The sequence below is a fragment of the Anas acuta genome, chromosome 3, assembly GCF_963932015.1.
Source record: "Anas acuta chromosome 3, bAnaAcu1.1, whole genome shotgun sequence".
In the NCBI taxonomy this organism is placed as follows: domain Eukaryota; kingdom Metazoa; phylum Chordata; class Aves; order Anseriformes; family Anatidae; genus Anas; species Anas acuta.
This window is the reverse complement of record NC_088981.1, coordinates 61870419-61896871: the sequence shown is the minus strand read 5'-3', so window position 1 is coordinate 61896871 and position 26453 is coordinate 61870419. Positions and strand designations below refer to the sequence as shown.

At 36.3% G+C, this 26453-nt stretch overlaps 1 protein-coding gene across 8 annotated transcripts in view; it reads left to right on the top strand.

Annotated features, from left to right (window-relative positions):
• The window catches only part of LAMA2 (laminin subunit alpha 2), a 383401-nt gene that overhangs the window by 121570 nt on the left and 235378 nt on the right, over positions 1-26453 (top strand). For all 8 annotated transcript variants that reach the window (XM_068677473.1, XM_068677471.1, XM_068677468.1 and 5 more), the window contains 2 exons: positions 23056-23235; positions 25523-25612. In XM_068677473.1, coding sequence (XP_068533574.1) covers positions 23056-23235; positions 25523-25612 — 270 coding nt within the window. The remainder of the gene's footprint in view (positions 1-23055; positions 23236-25522; positions 25613-26453) is intronic.

Here is a 26453-nt window from a genome sequence, read left to right as displayed (position 1 = left end):
AGAAGTTACAAATACTGGGCATGATCTGCCAGTTTGGTAAGCAGATTTAATATGAAAACGAGGGATTAAGAGAGTAGAAGCTGAATTGGTTGTAAATGAGGAATACAGAAAGGGAAAAATTCCTACAGCCAAAACATTTTTATTATTCAACTCTGAGTATGAATTTCTAACCTGATGCAGCTTGACATATGCATAATAGCATTTGACTTTTGTCCCTACAACTGATATGTGACTTGCTTTTATTTAGTGCCTAGCAATTAATTCCATGTTCTAGTATCTGCTGTACAAAGAATCACCTCCTATCGTCTTGTTTTATTTTAGTTCCCACTGGTTTCCTATGTAGAGCCCCAATTATTCTACTGGAATAAAAGTCTCATGAACTTCTGAGCAGTCAATCTATATTTACTTTCCTATTTTTTCTTCATTTTACAGATTTCTGTCGTGTTTTTACTTAAATAATCTCTTTTTCAAGATGAAGTGTCCCATCATAATCTGTTGTTCTTCATAGGGAAGGTATTCCATAAATTTCTTCATCTTCTTGTTCTGTTCTGAACTTTTTACAGTAAGATTATGTTGACTTTGCGATGACGAGACAGAATTTGAGGTGTGGGCAAACCACAGATTTATAGTGGCCTAATTGTGTTTTCTCCTTATATTTTCCTATAAACTTGCTTTTGAGTTGTTTTGGATTGCAGCTGAGCATTGTTGCTCACTGATGTCTAATGTTTTCTCTAGAAAAAAAAGTAAACTCTATATAAACTGTCTACCACTTCTGCCTCACTGGCTTCCTTCCCATCTTCATGTGTTAAAATGTGTATGTTGTTTCCTTTCTCATAGTGATCTTTCCATCGTTATTTATTTTACCTCTTCATGATCATATGATCATACATACTTCACCCGATCATATATACTTCCCCTCTTTTTTTTTTTTTTTTCAAATCAATATTGTTTTCAATTTACTTCTTTACCTTATAATATTCTTTAGCAGTTACTCTTTTCTCACCTTTCCTACAGTTCTTAATGTACTAGGATGCCAAAGCAGTGAATGCAGTGCAGGTATTTGTATAGATAGATATAAGCATGTTGTGCTGGCTAGATCAATTGAATGGACTGTGTTGTACCTCAAATGTGTTTAATATCTTTAGCATGATTCTACTGCCAGAGAAATGCCAGACATTAAATTGAACTGTCTTCTGTAAGAATATGTAAGAATGTGCTCATGTAGCTTTTGTGCAGGCCTTTTCTTAAGGTTGCTAAGACTTCCAAAGCATAAAACCTTAACCTTGTTTTGTCAAAATACGCAGCCCTAAGACAGGCCATGTCTTTACAGTGGGAGTGGTAGTACTAACAGCTCATCTTAACAGACATCTTAAGTGACAACTTCAGACAAAGGTTCCTGGTCAGAGAGAATACCAAGTAGTGGATTCAGTTCGGTTTCCTCAGTTCCTTTTTTTCTTTTCTTTCTTTTTTTTTTAATAACCATAACTAGTGTTAAATGTAAAGTATTTGGCAGTATTTTCAGAAAGGTATTAACACTAATACATCGTGCTTGTAAGAGATTTCTGGGATGCCTAACTATTGATTAGTAGAACTGCATTATTATGCAGTATTAAAACTGCAGCATTGTTTCCCTATTCAGGAAGGTTCAAAATTAAAGACCAAAAGAAGTTGGCAAGTGTTTTCTGTATCAACAACAGAGTGTAAGGTTTTTTCTTTTTAGCAAGGAAGCTCTTCCTGCCTACTATATTGCCATAGCCAGCACTAAGACTAAAGCAGAGGACTAATGGCGGGTACAGGGGGGAAGTTATGGTGGGAGTTCAGTAACCTGCTTCCTTCTTTCTCCACAAAAGAATCTTCTTGTCACCATTATTATAGTGGTGAGAATGATACTGCAATCAAGGTGATACTTGTGTTGCTCCTTCAAACACTTTACATCCTTCTTTTGTGATGGTAGCAAGGTAAATGTAAGGTCAAAATTTTAAATCTGCTTCTCTAGTTAATAAAGACTACGTGTATTCATTCATTAGTTTTTATTTTCTTTAGTCAAGTGGAAGTTCATAGCGTTTACTAAACACATAAATAGGATGAGTAGAAACAAGAACATTAGTAATAGTCGTTTGTTATTTTGTTCACTTGCCATACTAACTATTTGATTGCTGCTCCTCTGCCCCTTTTTATATACCTCTCTGTGCTGCATGTCTTAGCTCACTTTAACCTTCCCCCATGCTCTGGTAATTAGTGTCCTCTGGGCTAGTGTCAGACCAGCAATGCTGGGAACGTTGAACTCTGCTACTCTCCAATATTTTCTTGCTACTTTTCTCCTCCTTATACCACATTGCTTGTCCCATTCACTATAGTCTCATTAATTCACAGAGAAGGAAGGGAAGAAAAAATGACTTGCAAATGAACTTCTAAGTGCAATTCTCCCTGTGGCCAGATTTAATCCTTTCTCGCTAGGAGTCTGAGACTGTCAACACTAAGAGGGCAGAGGGTCAGAATTTTTGGAAGTATGCAAGACTGAAATGTATTCAGTTGTAGACTGAAAATGTTGTGATTACTTTTTTTTTTTTTTCCTAATAAACAATTATATGATGCTACAGTGATTCAAAAAATAATTTGAACATGTGTGGATAGCAGTATTGATGCTGCCGTTATAGTTGTTGTTTTAAATTTGACCTTCTGAGCACTCTAATCTGTATTCAGCATCTTGTCTTTATCGTGGAATAACAATCTAGATTATGAATTGACTGTTTCCATTGAATTACAGTGGAAGGGTTTTGTTTTGTTTTTAAATAGGATGAGATATAGAACAGACACACGTATTGTAAAATAATAATAATAATAATAATAATTTAAAAGATAAATAGCAGAAATCAAAAGAAAGGTTAAGCTGGTAAAGATTTTATCAGATACTATCCTTGCATCCAAGAATGTGCTCTGCTTTGCAGGTTTTTAGCAGACTGAGTCAGGCTATCAACCCAGTTGACATTGCTTCATTTTACAAAAAATAATCAATGGGGTTTTCTCTGGAACTGTCCCCATCAGTTTACGATCATTCTCAGCTTCTTCCTTTTATGTCTTACATACACAATTAGTATTTTTTAGTGATTAGTAATGGGGACAGACAACAGAATCCTTAGATTATGGTTGCTTCTTCTTAAAGATCTTTTCTAAGATCTACTAAGATTTTAATAAAGATCTTTGGATCGGTTTTCTTGGTGAAGGCTTTCTAATTTAATTCAGTTCCACCACTTCACTCATTAAATGCTTACTGCTTAATGTTTTGGATCACACCATACTTTGTTCCCCTCTGTTGGCCTTCATTTATAGTTTGCTTCCCTGCCACACACACACACCTTCTAGCTACAGCAGATTCAGGAAGACTTACGGTCAAGCTGATTGGATATCACCAAGGTGATTTGGATATCACCTTGTTGTGTATGATTAGTCTCAAAGAAATATGTTACATTTGTATGATGTGAGTTTCCTTTTTTGTGTGCTATGGAAGTATAACTTAGCCTAAAAACTTATTCATGGAATATGGATTTTCTTCAAGGACTCTGGCATATAAACTTTCAGTTTTCAAAAATGGAAATTAGAACAATCATGAAAGAAACAGTTTACAAAAGAAGGAAGACAGTTTTGAGGTTTAAACAGAGATCCACATCTAGTTCATTTTATTGTTTTTTTGTTTTGTTTTGTTTTGTTTTTTGTGAGCATGTCTTTCTTCATTTGATTGAGTAAAATTAAACATGAGCAGCTCACCGGGGGGGGGGGGTAGATATTTAACAAATGATTGCAAAACAAATGGGGAAATTTTACATATTCCAATGCTATGTTGCCTCACTAATGTAAAACTATTGATTAACACTTCCTGATTTTCTTTCATTTACTTTCATAGATATTACTTTCATAGATATGTAACAGGAAATAACAGATTAGGCATTTGTCATACACGTGCAATACTACTGGAAATTTTTGGAAACATTTAGAATTTGATTTAAGACAAATGTAAATTGTTTTATTATGCATGATGAAAACAGTCTTTGTTCAAATATTGTACAACTAATCTAGAAAGTCAGTAATTTAATTACATTATAGCAGTATGTGCTGTTAATGTTTACCTGAGAAAAGGAAAACTAGTAAATTTTGTAGATTGATAGTTGCTACTGAACTTGAATTTCTGATATTTAGTATTATAGAAAACAGAATGGATATAAAATGTATAATGTACTTTTAAATTATGCACCAGAGAGGAAACAACTGTTGAAGCTATTTATAAGTAGCACAATCTGTCATTATTTTAAAAACAAGAGGAAGGATATTTACTGGTGCATCTCTGTTGGCCAAGTTGGAATAAAGATTTCTTTTGTGTTGTTAGTCAGAGAGTCTACTGTCCCTGAGCAGAAGCTCATATTATAACTTCCATGATTTCTGGAAAAATAGAAAAAATGATTAATCATATGAATCATAAAACTTAAAAAGCAATAAAGTGACAGTATGTAAAGTACATACTCTACACAACAGTCTTTCAAATTGATTAGATGATTTACCTTTCTTTTTCTTCAGCATCCTTCACTTATTGATTGTAATTCTTATTGAACTGAGATGAGTTACTCATCTTTACGCAGATCTATGCTAGTTTTTCTATATTATGTCAGGAGAACTGGTGTCTGTACATGTAGTTTTCTAATTCAGCACACCATTTTAGTGTTACAAAGAGAAGTGATATGTGTAAGTCATGCTATTTGCTTGTACTGAGCCAAATATGCCTTCTTTTTGGGCCTGATAGCTGATTTTTGGACAGTAGTAGATTTCATTCCAGTAGAGAAACATTGTGTATTTGGTAACACAGTGATTTTTTTTTCCTCCTATTGTGCTTGATGGGGGAAATGAAGATCCTCAGCAGATGGTTATCTTGGGGGTGGGGGAACTTGTACTTGAAGACCTTGCCCACACAGCTGAAATACTTTATAGAAAATTTTGCTTACGTGAAATACGATGTGTAATCACTTTCCACTAAGAGGTAAAACCCCAATCATTTATTTACTTTGTCTATTGCAATTTGTGTAGGATTATTCCTGATATGAGGAAAATATAACACCACTTTCTGAGTGGTTTTTGTTTGTTAGTTTTGAGTAATTGCTACCAGTCATGAATAGTTACTGGGAGGAAGAATAGCTTAATTCTCATTTTAAATCAATTTGGTGGCCAAAGGCATAGAAGGGCTTACAGACTTGGTAAAGATGATAAGCAGCTGAAAGATGCAGAAATGAGACAGAAAAAACAGTAAAAGTTACAAGGTAATTTAAAGCCAGGGACTAGGAGAAATTTAGTGAGTGTCTGTGGTTCAAATAATAAAACCTTTATTATCAAAAAAGTGTATGATTTTTTAAAAGATAAGATTCATTAAAATCCATGCAGACTACATGGAGAAGTAATTTTGACCAATAAAATGTCACCGAAATACAGACATACAAATAGGCCAGCCTATGGCCAAACATTGGTATGCTCACATTGGTATGTGAGCGCTAAGGAGGTTGTGTAAAAGAAAATTGAACCAAACAGTATAGTTCACCCAGAGTTTTCATTTTAAATGGAGGTATCACAATAAATTGATAGAAGGGAAATTAGTAACTGAGATGCTGTAATATCAGTGTACAAATGCTTTGAATAAAGTCCAGAAGCTAGATAAGAAGGATGGGGAAAGCACAGAGCTAATTTGGGTGAGTAGACAAATTGTATCAGAATCAACACTGTAACTGACAGAACTGATATTTCAAGTTTAAATAAAAAAGTTAGGACTGCACTACCACATAACCAAGGCTAAGGAGGCTGTGAAGGCAAACATGAAGGCAAACATAAAGACTGCTAGCTTCCCAGAGGCAGGTCAACTGTCACAATGGAGTAGAAGCTGATTTTCGAGTGATCTTAAATGTTCCTACAAGAAGCAGTCTATTTGGAGTATTTATAATAAAGGAAATAACTCGAAATTTTGTGAGAAGAGTGCAAGGTAGGGTGGTTCAAAATGCTGTTATTTAAAGACTGTTCTGTGAAATGGCTGTAGTATTCTCACTATTTTATTTCCTCCTAAAAATATTTGAAAATACAGCCAATACATCTCTAAAGATGAAATTGTATTTCATATGTTTCTTCTTAAACAATTAAGAGTTTATGCATGATACTTATTGAGAAAAAATTAGAAACTTAAAAATATGAAATTGTATTTCATATGTTTCTTCTTAAACAATTAAGAGTTTATGCATGATACTTATTGAGAAAAAAAATAATTAAAAATTAGATTATGCAAATAAGGTGGCAGGATAAAATACCAGAGTATGTAATAGGCATTACAAAGCAAGAAACATCATATACAAAATCTTGTTCTAGCAAGGAAAGTAAGATTTTGGCAAATTAACCTAAATTCACAGCGATGCATGCAAAATTGAAAGAGAAACAAAACACTGCCACCCCATACCAAGAAAATGACTGTGTGCAGTGCCTAACGAACAAGATGACAAGCTTTTTCAAGTTCATCAAAATATTAAAGCTGAGAGGCAACTGAGGTATAATAGGAGTGTCAAGGACAGTAAGTCTATTGTAGGTGAAAGCATTGGAGTAAGTTGCCCAGGGAAATGGTGGAGTCACCATACCTGGGGATGTTTAAGGGAAGGTTGGATGTGGTACTTAGAGTCATGGTTTAGTGGGTGATATTGGTAGTAGGGGAATGGTTGGACCAGATGACCTTGGAGGTCTTTTCCAACCTTCATGATTCTATGATTCTGTGAATTCTGTTCCTTGAACTCCCTAAAGAGGAACTTAAAGAAGTAGTCACAGTAGAGTGTCTCTTTGTTTTAGAAAATGTTGGACAAGCTTCTGAAGGAAGAACAGATTTAAAAACAATTAATAAAGTCAATACTACTAAATCACCAAGTCTAAACAGTTTTTTGGTCAAAGGTTCAAAAGAAAAGTACCAAAGGCGCTAAATGAATTAATTACTGGTGTGGTCAGCCTTGCTTTACCTCCATAGCAGAGAAATGGTAAGGTGGAACCAGATTTTCAAAAGTGTTCCAGAGTGAATCTGGAAATGTGCAGACTTTTAACTCTTATTTCTATGCCAGGTAAACTAATAGAAGCATAATAGATAAAAATTTAGCAGGTACATGTATAAATGTGACATGGAGAAGAGTCAGCATTGTTGCTTGGAGCAACTAATCAGAAAACACAGAACTCACTTCCAAATCTATTGAATTGCTTGAAATGAATCAACAGATATGTAGGTAAGAGTGATTTTGCCTCTTCCAAGACCAATGACCAATTCAGTGGCTGTTAACAAGGTCATTTATCAAAACTGCAAAGAAATCATAAGCTAGGACATCTCTTCCTGATTGCTCATCATTTAAATATGGGAAATAAAGGTGTAAATGTTCACCTGAAGAAAGGTAACAGTGCAGTCAGTCTATTCATAAATAATCTGAAAGTGACCTAATTAGGTGAACAAGGTTTTCAGATATATAATTACAGGAACAATTACATTTTAATTTGACTGCAGAGAGCTGTTGCAGGATCTGGATGATTGTGATTAATATCAAGTAAAATGCAGTATTGATAAATGCAAAGTGCTGTGTATGTAAGAACAAATAAGTTTGCTTGCGTGTACACGTTGAGGGGTTTTCTGTGGTTACTACCACTTAGAAAAGAGATCTTTCATGGAACATTCTCCACAAATCAATTCAATACCCACTTGTCTTCAAAATCAAAATAAAACATTATGTTTCAAGAAAAAAAATCACCCCGTGCAAAGCAGAAAAATTTGTAATAACATTCTACACATCCTATTCTGTATGCTCATTTTGTGAATATTGTGAGTGATTCCCATTTCACCACTCTTAAAAAAAATCTAGTAAAAAAAAATAGTACAGAAAAAAAAAGATCAGAGTAGGGGAACAAGTATGTGAGAAGTTATTAAATCAACAATGATACTTTAGACATGAAATGGTCAGAAACCTTTTCATAAGAAACAATGCACCCGTTTTTGCACAGAATGTGCTAAGCCATGGAGTCAAGAGTGCCCAAAGTATAAATGGGATCAAAATCTGTTAAATAGTTTCACGGGAATTAAGTTCATTAAGCAGTCTTAAAAATTCAGTTATAAGCTCCAGTTTAAGAGGTGTTAAGGCTGCAGGTTGTCAAAATATAAGAAAGGTATATGACAAGCAAACAGACTTAAAGTAGAATTATTTTCCAAAGCATCCCTACTGGCTGCTATTAGAGACAGAAAATTGATTAGTGATGCATTTGGTGTAATGTTCTCTGGTTGTTTTAATGTTTTGGGTCTGGTGTTGGTGTGGCAACAAGTGACTAAGTGGGGAAAGGAATGGTGAAAACCCAATGATATAAATTAAAAAAAAAAAAAAAAAAGCTAGCTTATTATACATGTTGTTGTTTTTCAGATTTCATTTATTGAAAATATAAATAGTAGAGAGTTTGACAACTTTAGTTTTTGCATCAAAAGTAAGCAATAGTATTTTTGTAACTTTACAAAAAAATATCCATAGGAGAAATGAACAAAAAAAGAAATTGTTTTCATGTACACAATCCATCTCTTGTGTTTCACAGAAGATTCATAATATTCCTGGCCTTTTCTATTTGTTCTCTGCTATCTGCTGCTTAGGAATATGCATTTCTTTTAATTTTTCTTACATTAGCTCCTGTAAAATATTTCCAGGTTTGAAAAGCTCAGGTTCGAAGTTGGAGAGGGATCAAAGTTTCTTATTCTACACCTGAATGTCAGATTTCTTCTTTCTTTTTAAAACATTATAAATGCTTTTAAAGGCACTGAATGATTGCCATTCAAAGGGATCCCATCTGTTTTTCAAAAGTGTGTGTTCCAAATGATATGACACAGCTTTTGGTACAATTTAGACTCCAACACAATACAGTAGTTGTAATGGACTTTACAAGATATGGGTCTGTAATGCAAAAATCCAAAAGAGTTTAGTTTAAATTTCTCCAATTCAAAAGTCTTCAGAATTGTAGTCTGAAACAAGAATGCTGGAGTAATATAAAACATATTGCTGAAGTTTATTTAATGATAACATTCAGAAGCAGATGTACTTGCTTACTGATTTTAACAGCATTATTTTTGTATCCTGAAACCCTTGCCCTTCATTCAGGAACAGATTAAATCCTCACATTCTCACTCTTTTACATCAGTGGTTGTGTTTGGCAGCCCTTTGCAACTGCTTACATCTGGACAAGTTTCTGTGGTTTGCTTCTGATTATAATTTGTCTGTAGTTCCACAGTACACCTAATTCAGGAAAGATTCTAGTGGAAAGTGCCATGAGTTTTTATGACAATCATATAATGAATAAGGGAAATCATAATATCTTGGTAGGAAAGTTTTGTTGTCGTTTTTGCTTTTCTTATTGTTTGTTTTGGCATAGTTAGTCCTTCAGTTAGCTTTTTTGGGTCAGTATGTTTTTTATCAAAATCTTCAGGAAAACATAATTTTCCTGTTCTAGTCATTTATTTAGAACTACTTGCATGGTCATTGTTCAAAAGAACGGTATTGCTTTCAAAATAATAATGGAAAAATGGCCTCTTAAGATAATGTACCATCTTTCTTTAGTCTTTTTAGTCTTTTTTTTTTTTTTTTTTTTTTTTTAATATGTGTTTGACAGACCTCTATATTTTATCCTTTAAGCAGAAAGGTGGTAGTGGTTAATTCAGCACTACCAGTGTGTGTCACCTCTGCTTGATAAGAATCTGAACTAACATAATTTTCAGAATTGCACTGTACCTGGAGTTGCCATTGGCATCAGCTACTAAGGTGTAGCATGGCCTCTTTTCTTATTTTGTTCCTAGTCTTCCTGCAACTTCCAGCAACTAGGTTAGGCAGTAGCTCTGTGTTGCTGACAAAATGCAAAATGGAATGACAATGGTCATAACACATTTTCAGCTATCAGAGGTCAGATCATTGTTGTATATGGTGAAACTTAAAACAGCTATTGTTTGTTGATTTAAAATCATATGTCACATGTGGCAATGTGTTAAAGAACCTATAACAAAATGCCAATCTACCTGGTCATAGATAACTTAAAAATACTAGTTCAGTATTTTTTGTCTTTGAGAATGTTCCTGAAGAGCCAAGCCTTTACGTTTTTCTGCATGCAAACTTGTTAGTTATTAATAAGCATATAATACCTCTTTATTGTATTAAGAGATGGAGTTTCATTTACAAGTACACTTGAAAAGCCAGTAACGCATTGCTGTGTTACACGGCCTCGCATTGTATTGCCTGAATCCCTTATGGACTGTGGTATGCCTAGCTGTTGCTGAAACTATAGCATGGTGCAGTGTTTCCTCTTAGTTAAGACAGTAAGAAAATAAAATAAAAACTGGAAATGACAAATATACTCTCAGGATAATCAAATTGCTTATTATTCTGTGATTTATTAATAACTATTGTTCTGACAATGAGCAGTCTGTTTAAAAGTATGCAAGCTGATGTCTGTGACAAATTATTTCTCGTCCAAAAATGACAAGCCTGAGAATTACAGAAACTGTACAAAAGCAGTGGCTAGAATAAGCAATATAAGTTTCAGGTGAAATTGGAAACAGGAAAATGACAAAAGCTAGTTAATCAGAAATGAGGAAATGAAGTCCTATTTAGCCTAAGCTGTAGGGTATAGTTGTCAATGACACAATAGTATTTGCTAAATAGTTCGTTAAGCTGACATTTGCCTGTATTCTTTGGGGGAATTAGTTAGTTGAGATAGAGTCTGACATGCATAGCCCTTGACATTTTAATGCGTGCTTAAGCACTGCATTTAAAGCAGCTCTTGTACTCATTAGCTAGTCACAGAATGGAGTTGTGCTTTCACTTACTAAACTATTAATTTATTAAGATTATGAGATACTTATTAGAACTACAACAAACCTTGCCAAATACATTATTTTCTCATATACAATTATCATACATATATTTATGTAGAAAAATTGAATGACGAGTTTATACTTACATATGATGTACATACGTGCTTCTACTATTCTAGTTTTGAAACCAGCTCTAATGATAAGCTAGTGCTTGCACTAAGAAAACTCACAGAATTTTTATCTTTAGTGTTTAGATATAAGATGTCAAGAGATTAATTAATCAACAGTAACATTAAATCTACTGCAAATGAGCAATTTGCAACAGATAATTAAAGCCAGTATTAGATAGGAAAATTATGAGAGCTACTGAATCACCTGTGGAAAAAATGATGTTCAGTATTGTCCATCTTCATATTAATGTGCTTGCATAACTTGAATGTAAATCTTAGAGTACTATACTCATTAAATAATTTTAAGACAGACATATCTGTCTTCTCTGCTGCTGATTATCATGTAGCAAGTCTTTTTTATGCAGGACAGAAGCTTTTCTCTCCTTCATGCTGCTGTCTGAGATATTTTAGTGAGAAATTGACCTTTTTGGAAAATGTTTCAGGTTCAGAGCACTGCCTTACACAGAAAATTAGGCTTGAAGCCCACAATCTTGATATGATGGCCAAAATAAGCTATGTTAAAGTGAATTCTTTATCTTTTCTAGCCAAAAATCATCATGAAGTACTGGTGTTCCTGCTCCATCTTTGTGACAAATGACACTAAGTAGCCTTCATGTATTATGAAAGAATTATATCTTCTAATTTATTGAACATTCAGCACAATATGTATCAGTGAAAAGCATATTCGTTAGTGATGTGGTTTTCTTGAAAGTGAACATAACTCTGTGCCACATAGCCAAACAGCTGTTTTGTTTTTGTTTTTTTTTGGTTGCTTGTTTTGTTTTGTTTTTTATATCCTACAAACAGCTTGAGATTGACTGCATTCAAATTGCTTGGCAAAATAACCAACTTCAAATACCAAAGTTCTAAGTGAAAAAATATATCACTTGAATTCATGCATGTATATTTTAAATATGAATGAGAATATTGTGCTTACTTAAAATTCTTAAAAACTTCATTTGTTGAAGTGTGTTAATCTTAAGTAATTTAGTTGATTATAAATTTTCATGAAAAGCAATGGCATTTTTACTGTTCCGTTAAATAAAACAAAAGAGGCAACTAACATGATTCCCATGTTTGCACATCAGTTAACGCAGAAAGGTGTATAGATAGATGGCAGTGCAGAAACAGTGTGTGTATGCTCAGCTATGTTAGTAATACACTACTGGGCACAATCCCTAGCACTGACTGGAGCATCTACCCCAGTACATCAGAGGCCTTGACTCAGACTGAGTTCCAGGAGGAGGATACAGCTCTTCACCTCTGGGTCTGCAAAAAGTGTCTGGGGCCTCTTGCTGATGTTTGGACAGAAAGAGATTGTGTCCTTGTCTGCAGAAAGTTTGCTCTGGTTAGGGATTTGTGTCACCAAGCAAAAGAACTGCAGGAGGATGTCAGCAGACTGCATAATATCAGTAGTGACTGGAAAGATATTAACTGATTTTTCTCTGGGACTCTGCAGCCTGAACTCACAACTGTAGCAGAAGAGGAGCAGGTGGAATCTTTTTTGCTTGTTGGAGACTCCCATGGTGGCGAAGACTGGAAATTAGTGACTTCTTGTCGCTAATTGACAAGCTTGTCTGTGGGGAGCTTCAAACCTACAAGCTTACCAGAGAGACGGGGTGGCATAGTTCACTGAAGTGCTGCAGTGGAGCTTTTTCAGGCCTCAGAATATTACCCCTTTGTTTTTCTATGTGGGCACAAATGATATTGCCAGGGGAAACTGTGCGACTCTGGTAGAAAGAGTCAGGAGCTTGAGGGGCCAGGTGGTTTTCTCCTTATTCCTGCCATTGAGAGAGAACAGCATGAGGAGGACCCACAAATCCTGTGGGTCAACAGCTGACTGTACCACTGTCATCAACAATATTGATAGCCAGGTGGGGGAGCGGGGAAGCTTTAAACTAGGAACAACAAATGAAGTAGATGACAACACACAGTATTGAAAAAGTCAACATGGATTTGTCAATGACATAGACAGTGAGGTTGAATGCACCCTCAACAAGTCTGCTGACACCAAGCTGAATGATGTGGTTGACATACTGAAGGGAAGGGATGCCATCCAAAGGGGCCTGGACAAAGTTGAGAAGTGGGCCTGTGTGAACCTCATGAAGTTCAACAAGGGAAGTGATTCTCTACTCCACTCTCATGAGACCTCACCAGGAGTACTGTGTTAAGCTGAGGGGCCTGCAGCATTAAAAAGATACAGTCCTTTTAGAGCAGGTCCAGAGAAGAGCCATGAACATGATCAGAGGGCTGGAAGACTTCTCCTTATCAGCCTAGAGCAGATAAGGTTCTGGGAAGACCTTATAGAGCACCTAAAGGGGGCCTACAGGAAAGCTGGTGAGGGACTCTTTGTCAGGGAGTGTGGTAGCAGGACAAGGAGTAATGGCTATAAGCCAAAAGAGGAAGGCCAGGCTGGATGGGGCTTTGAGCAACCTGGTCTGGTGGGAAGTGTCCCTGCCCATGGCAGGGGGGTTGGAACTGGGTAATCTTTAAGGTTCTTTTCCACCCAAACCATTCTGTGATTGTACAACAGAGTAGAATGCCCCCTCCCCCTCGGTGTAGAACACGCACACATGCACACACACACACATGTGGGCTGGTAGGCAAAGGGTGCTGGTTGATACAGACAACAGAGACTTTGAACACAACAAAACCTAGCTGAAAGGGGTCCAACTCATGTATGCATGTATACAAATGTACACAAATAAGGAACTGCTGAAAGAAAAAGAAAAAAACGTGCATCATGAAGCTATTGTGCCCTTTCTGGGCAATCAGTGTGACAGGGGCCTAACAAAAGTGCCTGTTCACTAGCATGCAGCATGGGGAGCAGACATGAAGAATTAGTGGTCTGTGGGGAGCTGCAAACCTACAAGCTTACCAGAGAGACAGGGTTGCATAGTTCGCTGCAGTGGAGGAGTATAGACTTCAGGAAGGGCAGAAAGGAAAAGTGAGAGGTTTCACTTTATGTTAGAGAGCAGCTGGAGTGCATGGAGTTCTGATTAGGGACAGGTAATGAGCCAGTTGAGTACTTATGTGTTAGGATTAGAAGACAGATCAATGCAGGTCATGTTTTGAGTGTAGGTACCATAGGTACTGAGTACATATTCAGTGAGAAATCTATGAGGCCTTTTTCAGACAAGTGGAAGGAGGCTCGCATTCACAGGCCCAGGTCCTCACTGGGGAATTGAACCACACTTATAACTGCTAGAGGGGGACAGCACAAACCATCCAGGAGTTTTCCAAAATGTATTGTTGACAACTGTTAACAGAAGTGGTTGAAGAGCTAACTAAGAGATATACTCCGTCTATACCTCTTGCTTTCAGAAAAGTAAGAACTGGTTGAGAATGAGAAAGCAAGGGGCAGCATTGACTGCATTGATCACAAGCTGGTCAAATTCAGGATACAGAGAGGAGTGAACAAAGACAAAACAGGTTTATACTCAACTCTGGGAGAGTGGCCGTTGGTCTTTTCAGGCAGCTGCTTTCAATAATACCATGGAATGAGTCATTCCCCACTGGACCTATAACTGTTTAATCTTTTTGTTAATGATCTGGATGATAGGTCAGAGTGCACTCTCAGGAAGTTTGCAAGCAATAGAAAATTGAACACGGTGGCTGTTGCACCAGATGGTTTTGCTGCCATTCTGAGGTGCCTGGACAGGCTGGAGGAATGGGCTAACAAGAACCTCATGAAGTTCAACAAAGGGAATTGCAAAGTCCTGTGCTTGGTGAGGAACAACCCCATGCACCAGTAGAGGCTGGGGCCGAATGGCTGCAAAGCAGCTTTGCAAAGAAGGACCTGGGGGTCCTGGTGGACAACGAGTTGACCGTGAGCCAACAATGTGCTCTGTTGGCAAAGAAACTAATGGTGTTCTGGGTTGTGTTAGTTGGAGCATCACCAGCAGGCTGAGGGATGATCCTTCCCCATCTGCTCATCAGTGGTGACAGCACACCTGTTCCATTTGGGGCTCCCATATACAAGAGAGACATGGACATTTTGGAGCAAGTTCAGCATATAGCTGGGAAGAAGATTAAGAGTTTGGAGCATTTGTCCTACAAATAGAGACTGAGAGGGCTGTGATTATTTTACTTTGAGATAAGAATTCTAGTCACATGGTTAAATGGTCCAACAGTCATCTGTTTGGAACATACTTCAGTTTCTCTCATACATCTTTGTTACAGAAGCTAGGACTAGATGCATCAGTGTAGCACCATGATCTGCAAAAGTGTCCATGCCCAGCAGCTGAGAACTACTGGCTGTGCTAATTAATACCACTTTGAAGGGTGTTAGAAAGAGGCATTGCTGCTAGTGCTGAGAAGGAAAGAGTAAGTCAGAGATTGTAAAAATGAGATTCTCTGAAGTATTCTCAGCATCATGTTAAAGGCTAAGTAGACAGATAATTTGGGAGCGTAGTTAAGTATAGACTAGTGTATCACAATATCTGCTTTTAATTGAAGATACCAACACAACGGGCATGCCAGAAACAAGTTGCTCACAAATGACCAATTGGCTTGTAGAAGATGGGCTCTATGGATTAAAGAATAATATAAAATAAAATTAGAAAGTCAGCAGAAATAAAATAGTATATGAGATCTCTTTTAAATAAAATTCAGTACCTAAATTGGGACACCATATCAGCAACTTCCAAAACTGAAGTGTGGAATTGAGTGGGTCTTACCAAAGGAAGGCTGAAGTTGTAATACAAGTCTTCTGAAACCTTTTGGCAGACTGTGTAGTTGTCAGGATCAAAAGTGAAAGAGTGATTCTTAAACACCTGACCTCTCCTGGTGTGGATAGTAAAGGAATCTATGATTTACTGCACAACAATGCACAGACCCCAGTTACAAGGATAACTGCTGTACAATTATTATGTAAAAATAATCAGAAAACTCTTAAAATGTCATGTTTCATGGGAAGAAAATCTACAAAAGTACAATTTAAAAATAAAAAAAAGATGGTCAAACAGCTAAAAAAAATTCCAGGCAGCCTAGTTTGCTTGATGCACACTCAGAGCATTTACATGCTACATTTCAGAATGGTTCAAAAACTCCTACAGTATGTTTAAACCATAAACTATGGAAAGATAAAAGGTATTAAAAGTAAACTAGCATCATCTCTGAATGAAAGTTATGTATTTTCCTCCAATCAAGGATAATACATAGGAAAATAAGCTCCAGCAAATGAAATGTTAAACTACAGTAAAGACGGGAAAAAAAAAAATGTTTTGAGTGACTGAATATGAAGTTGAAATAAACCTTTTTTCAAAGACATCAGATTCAAGAAGTCTGTCACAGAACTGGTGGGCTGAAAGATGATCAAAGAGCATTCAAGGAAGATAAGGTCATTGCAGAAACGCTAAATTAATTATTTGAATCAGTTTTTGCTACAGAAACTGTCATGAGAGTTTCAGTATTGGAAACATTATTTACAGGAGAGGAATTGTAGAACTCGCAAACTAAATTGTAAACTGAGGAAGTGCAGAAATATTTGATAAATTGGATAGTGAAAGAAACTCAGGGCTAAAATAAGTGAATTACAACGGTAACTGTTTAATTTATCAATTATAATCATGCTCAATAGCTGAAGAGCTGGTGGTGTCATATTAAACAGGATTTTTTTTTTTTTTAGTAACCTTGCTTAGGAATACAAGGAAACTACAGATCTGGAAGCTTGATGCTAGTGCCAAGCTAATTACTAATAAACAAATCTGATAAAGAATAGAGCTCGTAGAAAGATACATTTGTTTGTTACAACTGAAGAACTAGGAATTAAGTGAAGTCAGTAGGAGACAGGTTTAAAACAAGCAAAAGACGTTGTTTTTTTCCCCCTACAACAAGTAAATTAGAGAAAATCCTTATTATACAATGGACATAGATTCTGAAAAATGAACTGAATTTAAGTTGAGACTGAGTTCATGGAAATTTCTTGAGGCTTACCAAATGTGTGGAAATTATATATGGCTCAGGCAGTCCATGGGAAAGTGTTAGGTATGTTTGCCTTTGTTCTATCCTTAATATGGTCCAGTAGTTTTGGCTATTGTATGACACAGGCTACTGTGCTAGATAGGCCTTTTGGTTCTGACACAGTACATAGATTTTAATTCACTGAAGTATTTTGAATATCTACAGCAGTGTCTGTGCTGTTCAACATACTCATGGGCAATTTGGAAAATCAGAAAACTATAATAGCAGTATTTGCTGGTAATGCAAAATTTAAGATAATTTGTTGTATGATACTAAAAGAAAAATATGAAATGTAGTGTTGATAAAATAAAGGTAGTGTAAGAAAAAAAAATTGTACATGAATGCTGATGGGTTAATGTTGGACTAAATTCTCCTCAGAGTAGAGAACTTATAGTCATTCTCAACAGTTCTCTGAAAAACTTATCATACTGAAGCTTAAAAATGAAAATAAATTAACTATTCACAATTTCATCAAATATAAAAATAGAACAGTCTCACAGAAATGACTCATGATCTGTGTTCCAGGTTTAAAAGGAAGATTCTTCTGTTTATAAAGAAATAAATTTCCTCCTATAGTGACAAGTGTCTGTAGTGGTGAAAAATATAATGGTGGAAAAAGGGAGTAGACTAATACCAGAGAAAAATACAATCGGTTGAGATTAAATTCTATGACTCAGATTTGGTGTGTAATATAAAAAGAATTTAGACAGTTCAGTCAAAGGAAGTGAAGATGGTGTAGCAGAAAAATCACTCTTTAAATGCCCTCTTTCTTATATTGCTTCCTAACAGGTTTCTACTAGCATTGTTTGGAGACAGGAAATTGAATTAGGTAATCTTTGGTGTTATAAAATGGCTTTTCTGGTTTTCCATTTAACTGGGGTATACATTTTCTTCAATAACTGTTAGAAAAATTAATTCCAAACCAAATCCAGAAGATAGATAGCTTGGTAACTAAAATAACTTTGACATGTTTTTTATATATTAAAAAGATACCATTTTGAGTCTGATCCTGTTTAACATTTTCATTAATGATTTGGGTGATATGACAGAGTGTACCCTCAGCAAGGTTGCAGATGACGTAAAACTGGGGGGGAGTGGCTGATATGTCAGTATTGTGCTGGCATGTGGGGACAACCTCATCAAACTGGATAAATGGATTCATAGGAATTTAATGAATTTCAACAAGGTCCTGCATCTCAGGAGGAACCCCAGTTGTTTTCCATACTGGAAAGGGATCTGGGAGTCCTGGTGGACACCAAGTTGAGCATGAGCCAGCAACATGTCCTAGGCTGCATTAGGCAAAGTGTTACCAGCAGGTCAAGGGGGGTGGCCCTCCCCTTCTACTCAGCCCTGGTAAGTCCACACCTGAATCACTGGCTCTGGTTCTGGGCTCCCATATGCAAGAGAGATATGGACATCCTAGAGAGAATGAAGGGTTATAAAGATGATGAAGGTCCTGGAGCACCTATGTATAAAGGCTGAGAGAGCTGGGACACTTCAGTTTAGAGAAGAGAAAGTTCAGGGGGTATCTTATCAGTGTATAAAGATACCTGAAGGGAGGGTGCAAAGAGGATGATGCCACGCTCCTTTCAGTGGTGTCCAGTGAGAATGGACACAATCTAAAACACAGGAGATCCCATCTGAATATCGGGAAACACTTCTTTACTGTGAGGGTGACTAAGCACTGGCACAAGTTGCCCAGAGAGACTTGTGGAGACCTGGTCCTGGACAACATGCTTTAGTTCTATCTGTTGACTAGTTGATAAATCAGGTGCTGTTCAAAATGATTTTACAAAATGAGAGTATGTCTTTTGTTATGGTAACTTTTAGATGTTTTGGAAGGGAATGTGCAGTTTTCCCAAAGATCCAATTTGTTGGAATTCAATCTTGGAAGATTTCCTGGTTGGGGAAGAAATTTCTTGGGTTGAAATCTATGTTGCTTTTATTTAGAATTCAAAGCAGTTATTACCTCAATGTTGGAATTAGTAAATAAAAGCTGCTCATAAAATCTGAGCAAAATTTGGGATTGTTCCTCCATGGGGACTTGGAGGAATTAACAAATTAACAGCCCAGTGGGTAGATTAAAGTATTAATACTTTCCTGGTAGACTCTGGCTGTAGAATTCCTGGGTGCAGTACATGTACATTTAGGGCAGGACATCTCTGCCTTAGCTGCCTGTATGAAAATGAGACTAGTCTCTTCAGGACTCAGAGCTATATTATGATGAGCCTGAATGACATAACGATAGACAGTTATCGAGAACTTTGTTCACTGGAGTATTTTTCAGATCTAATTCAAAAACATTTTGAGAATAAGGGACGTGTCATTTTCTTGACTGCAAACTTGCTATTGTGCAAACAGCATCTTACAAATAGGTGCAGGATTGTTCTGGGAGGTAAGGAGAGAAAGTAAGCTCTTGAAAAACTAAGTGATGTCTCATGGTGAATCAGTCATACCCTTAAAAAAAATAAAAGGTTATTTAAAATTTAGACCATTTCTGATTAATGACAGATGTTTCCAAAGTACTCTTGGTTTCTTCCTGCCTCTCTTTTCAAGAAGTAGGAACAACTTAGCTGGACACTCTTAGTTGATTCTAAGTGTTTCTAGGGAGAAATTAGTGATTTCATCACAGATGTTGAGAGTAGGAGAGACAGTAATTAATTTTGCCTGTGTAAACATTTCCCTTTGGATTCATTTTGGTAAAACTATCCAGTTTTAATTTCCTAATCTCAGTGTTATTTTGGTGTATACTTTTGAACATGTGCCACATTTCATGCAGGACATAGCTGCATTTCAGAAATTATGACAAATTATTTGTTGTTTTAAGATGAAATTGTGAAACATTTAAGCACAAGCTTGAAAGACAATATAAATGAAAGGTTTTTTTCTTTGTTAGTTTCACCATGCCAAATAGATTGATCCATGGCACCTTGTAAAAAGGGGGTGTCCCGGTACAAGAAAGACAGGGATCTCCTGGAGAGAGTCCAGAGGAGGGCCACAAAGATGATACGGGGCCTGGAGCATCTTCCCTATGAAGAAAGGCTGAGAGACCTGGGTCTGTTCAGCCTGGAGAAAAGAAGAAAAGACTGAGAGGGGATCTCTTCAATGTATATAAGTATCTGAGGGGTGGGGGACAGAAGAATGTAGCCAACCCCTTCTCAGAGGTTTATGGGGATAGGACAAGGGGCAATGGCTGCAAGTTAGAGCACAGGAAGTTCCGCACTGACATGCAACAGAACTTCACGGTGAGGGTGACGGAGCATTGGAACGGGCTGCCTAGGGAGGTTGTGGAGTCTCCTTCTCTGGAGATATTCAAGGCCTGTCTGGACACCTACCTGGGCAGCCTGCTCTGAGGAACCTGCTTTGGCAGAGGGGTTGGACCCGATGATCTTTCGAGGTCCCTTCCAACCCCTACAGTTCTGTGATTCTATTTTGAAAAATAAGCTTCTTTTTTTTCCTAATAAGTAAATATTTTAATTCTGTAAAACTATTACTCCAAGATTTTTTCCCCAACAGTGCCTTAAGACTAAATTAGTTCTCTCTCTCTCTCTTTTAAAAATATAAATCAAAATATGCGACTGCTATTTGTCAACTGTGTCATTTGGGGTCAAGCTGTGTCTGTGATTCATATTCTTAATTCTCTCTTGGTACTTAGAACATTACATGGGTTTTTATTTGCATCTTTCTCCCTCTCCCAAACACAAATTTTCTCTCTATTTTGACAAGATAGGCAGACTGCCATGCTGCTTAAAGCCATGGTGCTGTTGCCATTACAGGGTGAGAAACGGAATATTTTCAGCACTACTTTGGGTATACCTCTTCTTTCTCTCAGGCTAGAAATATCAAAGTCCAGTCTTTAGTATTCTACTGTTTTACACCATAGCCCAGATTTGTATCAAACAAACTGTAAGAAAGAAATTTGTTGGATCCTGTTTAAGGAAGGGAGTGATGATATAGAAAAAAAAATGGGAGAGAGGGGAAGATTTCCTTGCCCACAGATTAATGATATGCAGAGAAGTTTTAGGCATCTGTTCATACTAAATTCTGGTTCTTTAGGAAAGATCTAATAATTTCCACTGGCCCTCTTGCCACAATCTCCATGCTTCTTTTGAAGTTTACTTTCCACATGTTTACCTCTCTCTCTTCATGGGTGACCTGAGCAGTTGGCTGTCTTGCTCACCATGTGCTTTTGTCCAACTTGTAGCCAGACGTTTCTCATTCAGGAGCTCCTCCTTAATTCATGTTAGGGTTTTAGTATAATATTTGTTTCTACCCTGTCTTTTTGATAGTGTTTTATTCTGTTTGTCTCCTTTAATTTAATTACTTGTAGTCAGGAGCGAAATCGAGTCAGAGCTTGAAGTGAGAGTGCTGTTAGGATCTCAGGAGGAGGCAGCAATATCACTTCTTCCTGGAGATAACCTGGCAGAAGCCTAGAGGTGCTGATTCATATTCAGGCAGGATGTGACTGATAGTCGCTCCTGGCAGCGTGGCTCAGAGTGATTTTGTGTACCTGTGGATACAATGGAACAGGATGCTGAATGTGATGAGGTTTAGTGTTACCCTGTTGGTAGTGAAAATAAGTGAGTTAATAGTATCACATAGCCAGTGCAAGACCACAGCTGTTCAATAAGCCTTCTATCCAGTCCTGCAAAAAAAAAAAAAAAAAAAAATTCAGGAAAGGAAGAGCTACTGCTTTGCAGAGAGCAGTAGATTTGCTGTTTCTCTCCTCAGTGTGAGGTAGCCACTGCTGAGTGAGTGCCAGCTGGCATTCTGAATGCACCTGTTTGCTTAAAACAGTGGCAATGTGATCATGTTCAATGATAGAAAATGGCTGGGTAGCCTGACCTTTCACTCGGAGCACTGAGGTGAGGTGCACAACATATCCATCACAAATAATAAAAAATTCTCTTATTCATTCTAATGTTCTGCATGTTTGGCTCAACATCAGAACATCTTTCAGTGTGCTGGCCTATAATAAAAATGTCCCAATTAAAATTTAACACTTCAAAATACAGGAAAATTAAAGGTTTCTTTCTTCCCTCCTCCTAGGTGCTCATTAACAATATTTGCTATACCTGACATTTTTCTTCTCATAGGTTTTTTCCAAGAATGTTTCTGTAGCAGCCCATCTGTTTTATTTTGTTGATTAACAGGTAGTGTGTGTTATTCCATGGTTAGTTAGAAAGGGTTCATCTTGGCTGGAGGGGAAGAAGATTGCCTGATTTTGTTGCCTTGCCCTGGATGCTGTGACCAGAGTCACAGGGCACACTTATCCAAATTTCTAATGTTTACAATAGGACAGGCAAAGAAAGGGGGGACGATCTTTACTGAAACCATGGTGTAAGCAGAGATTGGTAGGATCTTTGGAAAAACAAATATTGAACAGAATTTTCAGAGATGATAAAGGCTTTTCTTAGGTGACAACTGTTGCAACCCAGAAAATTACTTTGATTTGCTGAGAACAAGATTCAAAGGAAATGATAAACTGCAAATGGGAAAGAGGAGATGATAATAAATGATTATTTTATCTCATCCAGCTGTTGTTGTTTTCAATATTTCAAAAGTTACCCTGTCTTTAGAAAACACCTAGTTCTAGTCTTTTGATAACAACTTCTCTAAGATGTGCAAACTGATCCCTGTTGAATTCTGAGTCCCATTCCAAATATCCATTCCTTTAACTCCAAATGTTTGAGCCCTTCAGTTGCTCAATACCTGAAAATATTTATTTCAGGCTAGAAGAGGAGGAATTTGCCAGCAGCGTGGACGCTATAGTAGGGCTTTGTTGTTTTGTGCAGGTTTTTTTTTTTTTTTTTTTTTTTTTTTTTTTTAACTTTCTTTTCTGTAGTTGATGACTTTCCTTTGCTCAAAAGGGATCAGTGGGTAGTTGGAAAACTTTTTGTAGGGAGACCTGCATTATAAAGGATGAAGGTATTTTACATTTTCAAATGCATTCACACAGTGGCTTTAATGATATCTGTTGACATAATCATGTCAGCATCACTGTAATCTAATTCCTTATTGCTTTAATAATTCTGTCTTCAGATTCATACTTCTCTAATCAATGGACGGCCTAGTGCTGATGATCCTTCACGTGCTTTACTGGAGTTCACTTCTGCTCGTTTTATTCGCCTGAGATTTCAGAGGATACGGACACTAAATGCTGATTTAATGATGTTTGCACACAAAGATCCCAATGAAATTGATCCCATTGTTACAAGGAGGGTAAGTTCTGGCAAGACAGTAGAAATGCATGTGTAGAAATGTGTGTGTAGTTCACTTAGAAATGCTGTACTTAACTATGCTTGGCATAGGAAATCTTGAAAGATGATGAGTAGCTGTTTGTCATCTGTCAAAGTTGTGGTCATAAGTAGCGGATTCCCTCCTCTTCACAACATTTTGTTATCTTCTCTATAGCAGAAGTCACAGTTTTACATTTACTACTTAATGGTGTTATTAACATAAAGAACGTGTTTATTAACATAATCTCCTTTTAGTATAACTATTCTGATACGGGTAATTGGCAAATGACTTCTCTTAGATAATGTCCTCTTGCCTCCTCTGCTGTTCAATCCTTTGCTGCCTTTAACATTCCTTGAACACTTTCTTTGAGTTTTATTTCTAGTAATGGTACTATTAGTCGCAGTAGTGCCTGAATACAACACTTTTTGCAATGTTATATGGCTGTTGATAACAGTAAAATTTTAGATCCTATTTTAGCTTAAAAGATTAGATGCAGCACTCAAACTCACACTGTATCCATCTTCTTCACTTTTACTTATGCATGCACAACCCTGACCTCTGTTTTTCCACAATCCATACTTTATTCCTATGCCATACGTCTGTCATCCTGCTGCTCAAATGCTGCATGTTATTGTTTTTGTTTGTTTGTTTGTTTGTTTTTGTTATTGTTTTCTTCTCTGACTTTTCTGAGGCATTCTTAAAAGCTGTTGTACAGGATGCATACCTTTCCACATTTTTCCTTTCTGCTCACTTTTTTTTTGTATGTTAATCTTATTTTTCTTTTGGAGAATTGAATGCCACTACAGTAAGTCCTCATATAAAGGAGGATTACAGCTATTCTCAGCTTTAATTATTTATCAACATATTTAACATATTTAACATATTTAATTTATCAACAGTGGATAGCTGTAAAGAAGAAAATTTGCTTCTTCTGTTCCACTTTTCTAGTTTTCATCCCTTCCTCCAAATACATAGGGTGCTGGCTATTTCTGAAAGTTTGGAATTTGGCATTCTGTTTTGTACTGTAAACCTAGAAATGCTTCCAGTTGAGAGCAGTTATTGCACACCTCACTAATCATGGAAATCAATGTTTACGTGAGAGTACACAATTAATAATCTGATTCTAAGTGAGCAGAATCACAAAAATGGAATATTTAAGATTCCAGTTCACATATTAAACATCACCATATACTCATTAAAAGCTAGTGCAGAATGATCCATAGATTTCTCAAACCAAGAAAGAAAAATAGCTTCTTTATGGCAAGTCTTTTAGAACATGAAGCCTTTTAGAGACATTTTCAATGGAACAAGGATCAATTGAAACTTGCCATCCTTTCCTGGCTTTTCCTATAGAATACAGTAGACAAGCCACTATTCCAAAAAATAGGAAACAAAAGGTAGCCATAAATGATATCTTTTCTATATAGTAAAATGTGAATCAGGAGTTATGTGAGTTTCTGCTTTGTTTGATATATTTGTTAATATATCAATATTAACACTGAAAAAGTGGCTGAACGGAGGAAAGCAATATTTGAAAATGGCATATGTTTGTTTTGACTAGCAAATTGTTAAGATGTTACTAGACCCTCACCAAATCAGATGAAGGTGGACAAGTTGGCATACAAGATTCACTTTACAAAGATGTGATAATATATGATTATAAATGCCTGTCTGTTCTTCTTCCTGGTTAGGGGTATTAGTCCCCACCAAAGAAAATTAGAAATAGTCATATGTAAGAGCAGGTCAAATGTTATTTAAATTTTAGTAAAGAAAAATCATTGTTAGTCATTCAGAAGGCCAGTAATGAAAAACAATTCTTTTTATAGCCCAGAGAATCCTCAAATATTACTCAGCTAAGGTAAACAAAGGTGTTCTTGTCTGAGCTTTTATTCTCGTCTTTCTCTTCTCACCATCATCATGCCTCCTCCTTTTCATGTCTTCTGAAGGGAGAAAATTCTACAGCATTTGACTTTTCATTATCCAGTGTGCATATAGCCTTTTTCTATGCTTATATTTGGTGTGTGCTATGTATAAATTGACATGGCTCTTGTGACTTCAAACAAATGGAACTGTGCCAATTTATTTCATTCACTAAGCCTGAATCTGTTGATCAAAACATAGCTTGGATTACACTCTATGCTATATTTGTGATAGATCAAAAAAGAAATAGAAGAGGACCTGACAGTTTTGTCAACAGAAATGAATTCTGTACTTTGGCACCTGCATTTTATAATCCACTTAGCAATTCAATTTCTGTTTTGTCTTACAGTATTACTATTCTATAAAAGATATCTCGGTTGGTGGCATGTGCATATGTTCAGGCCATGCAAAGGCTTGTCCACTTGATCCAGTGACTAATGTATGTATTTTTCTTTTCTTTTCTTCCTTTCTTTTTTTTTTTTCTTTAATGTGCCTTATTCACGAGGTGGAACATGAAAAAAATTCTTGATATTCCCAGAGTTCTGATAATTTCTGTCTCTCTTTCACCTACAAGAACAGCAGTACTAGGATGTAATAGTGCTGGCAACAAGAATAAGCATTCATGCAATGTCAGCAGAGGCTTTCTCTGAAATGAAAAAAATAGGTTTCCGATAATTCAGACCATATTCAAAGTTTCCTAGGAAAAACAGAAATTTGGGTAATGTTATGTAGCTGTGGAGGTGAGCACTAAGAGTCAGCTTTTATTATTCTTTTTTGGTATTAATAAAGGTGTTTCCTAAATAGCCATCAAGTATTTAATCAATACTTGCAAACAAATGATGGCTCTAGAATGGTGCATTTACTATGCGTGAAATATTAATTGAGTGATAAATCAAGCTAGTCTAGAAAATCATGAACCATTTATAATTTATTCCAAACATGTAGCTTTCTTTTTACACCATTAATAAACTCATAGCCAATATAATTGAAATACAGAAATATAATTTGTTATTGATGGTACAAATCTATACATATGAATGCACACATCATCTCTAATACAGAATTTGCAATCTACAATTATTACTGATGTGCCATACTGTGGGATCTCTTCTTATGCTAGTCACTCAAGTAGAAGCTTTGTATTATAGAACAAAAAAAAAATATTTTTTTGATTGATGACATTAAGCAATTACATAGGAACTGATTTAAAAAAAATTAAAGAAATCTTACAAAGAATACATTTACAGTTCTAAGCAATTTCTGTGGATCCTTGTAAAAAT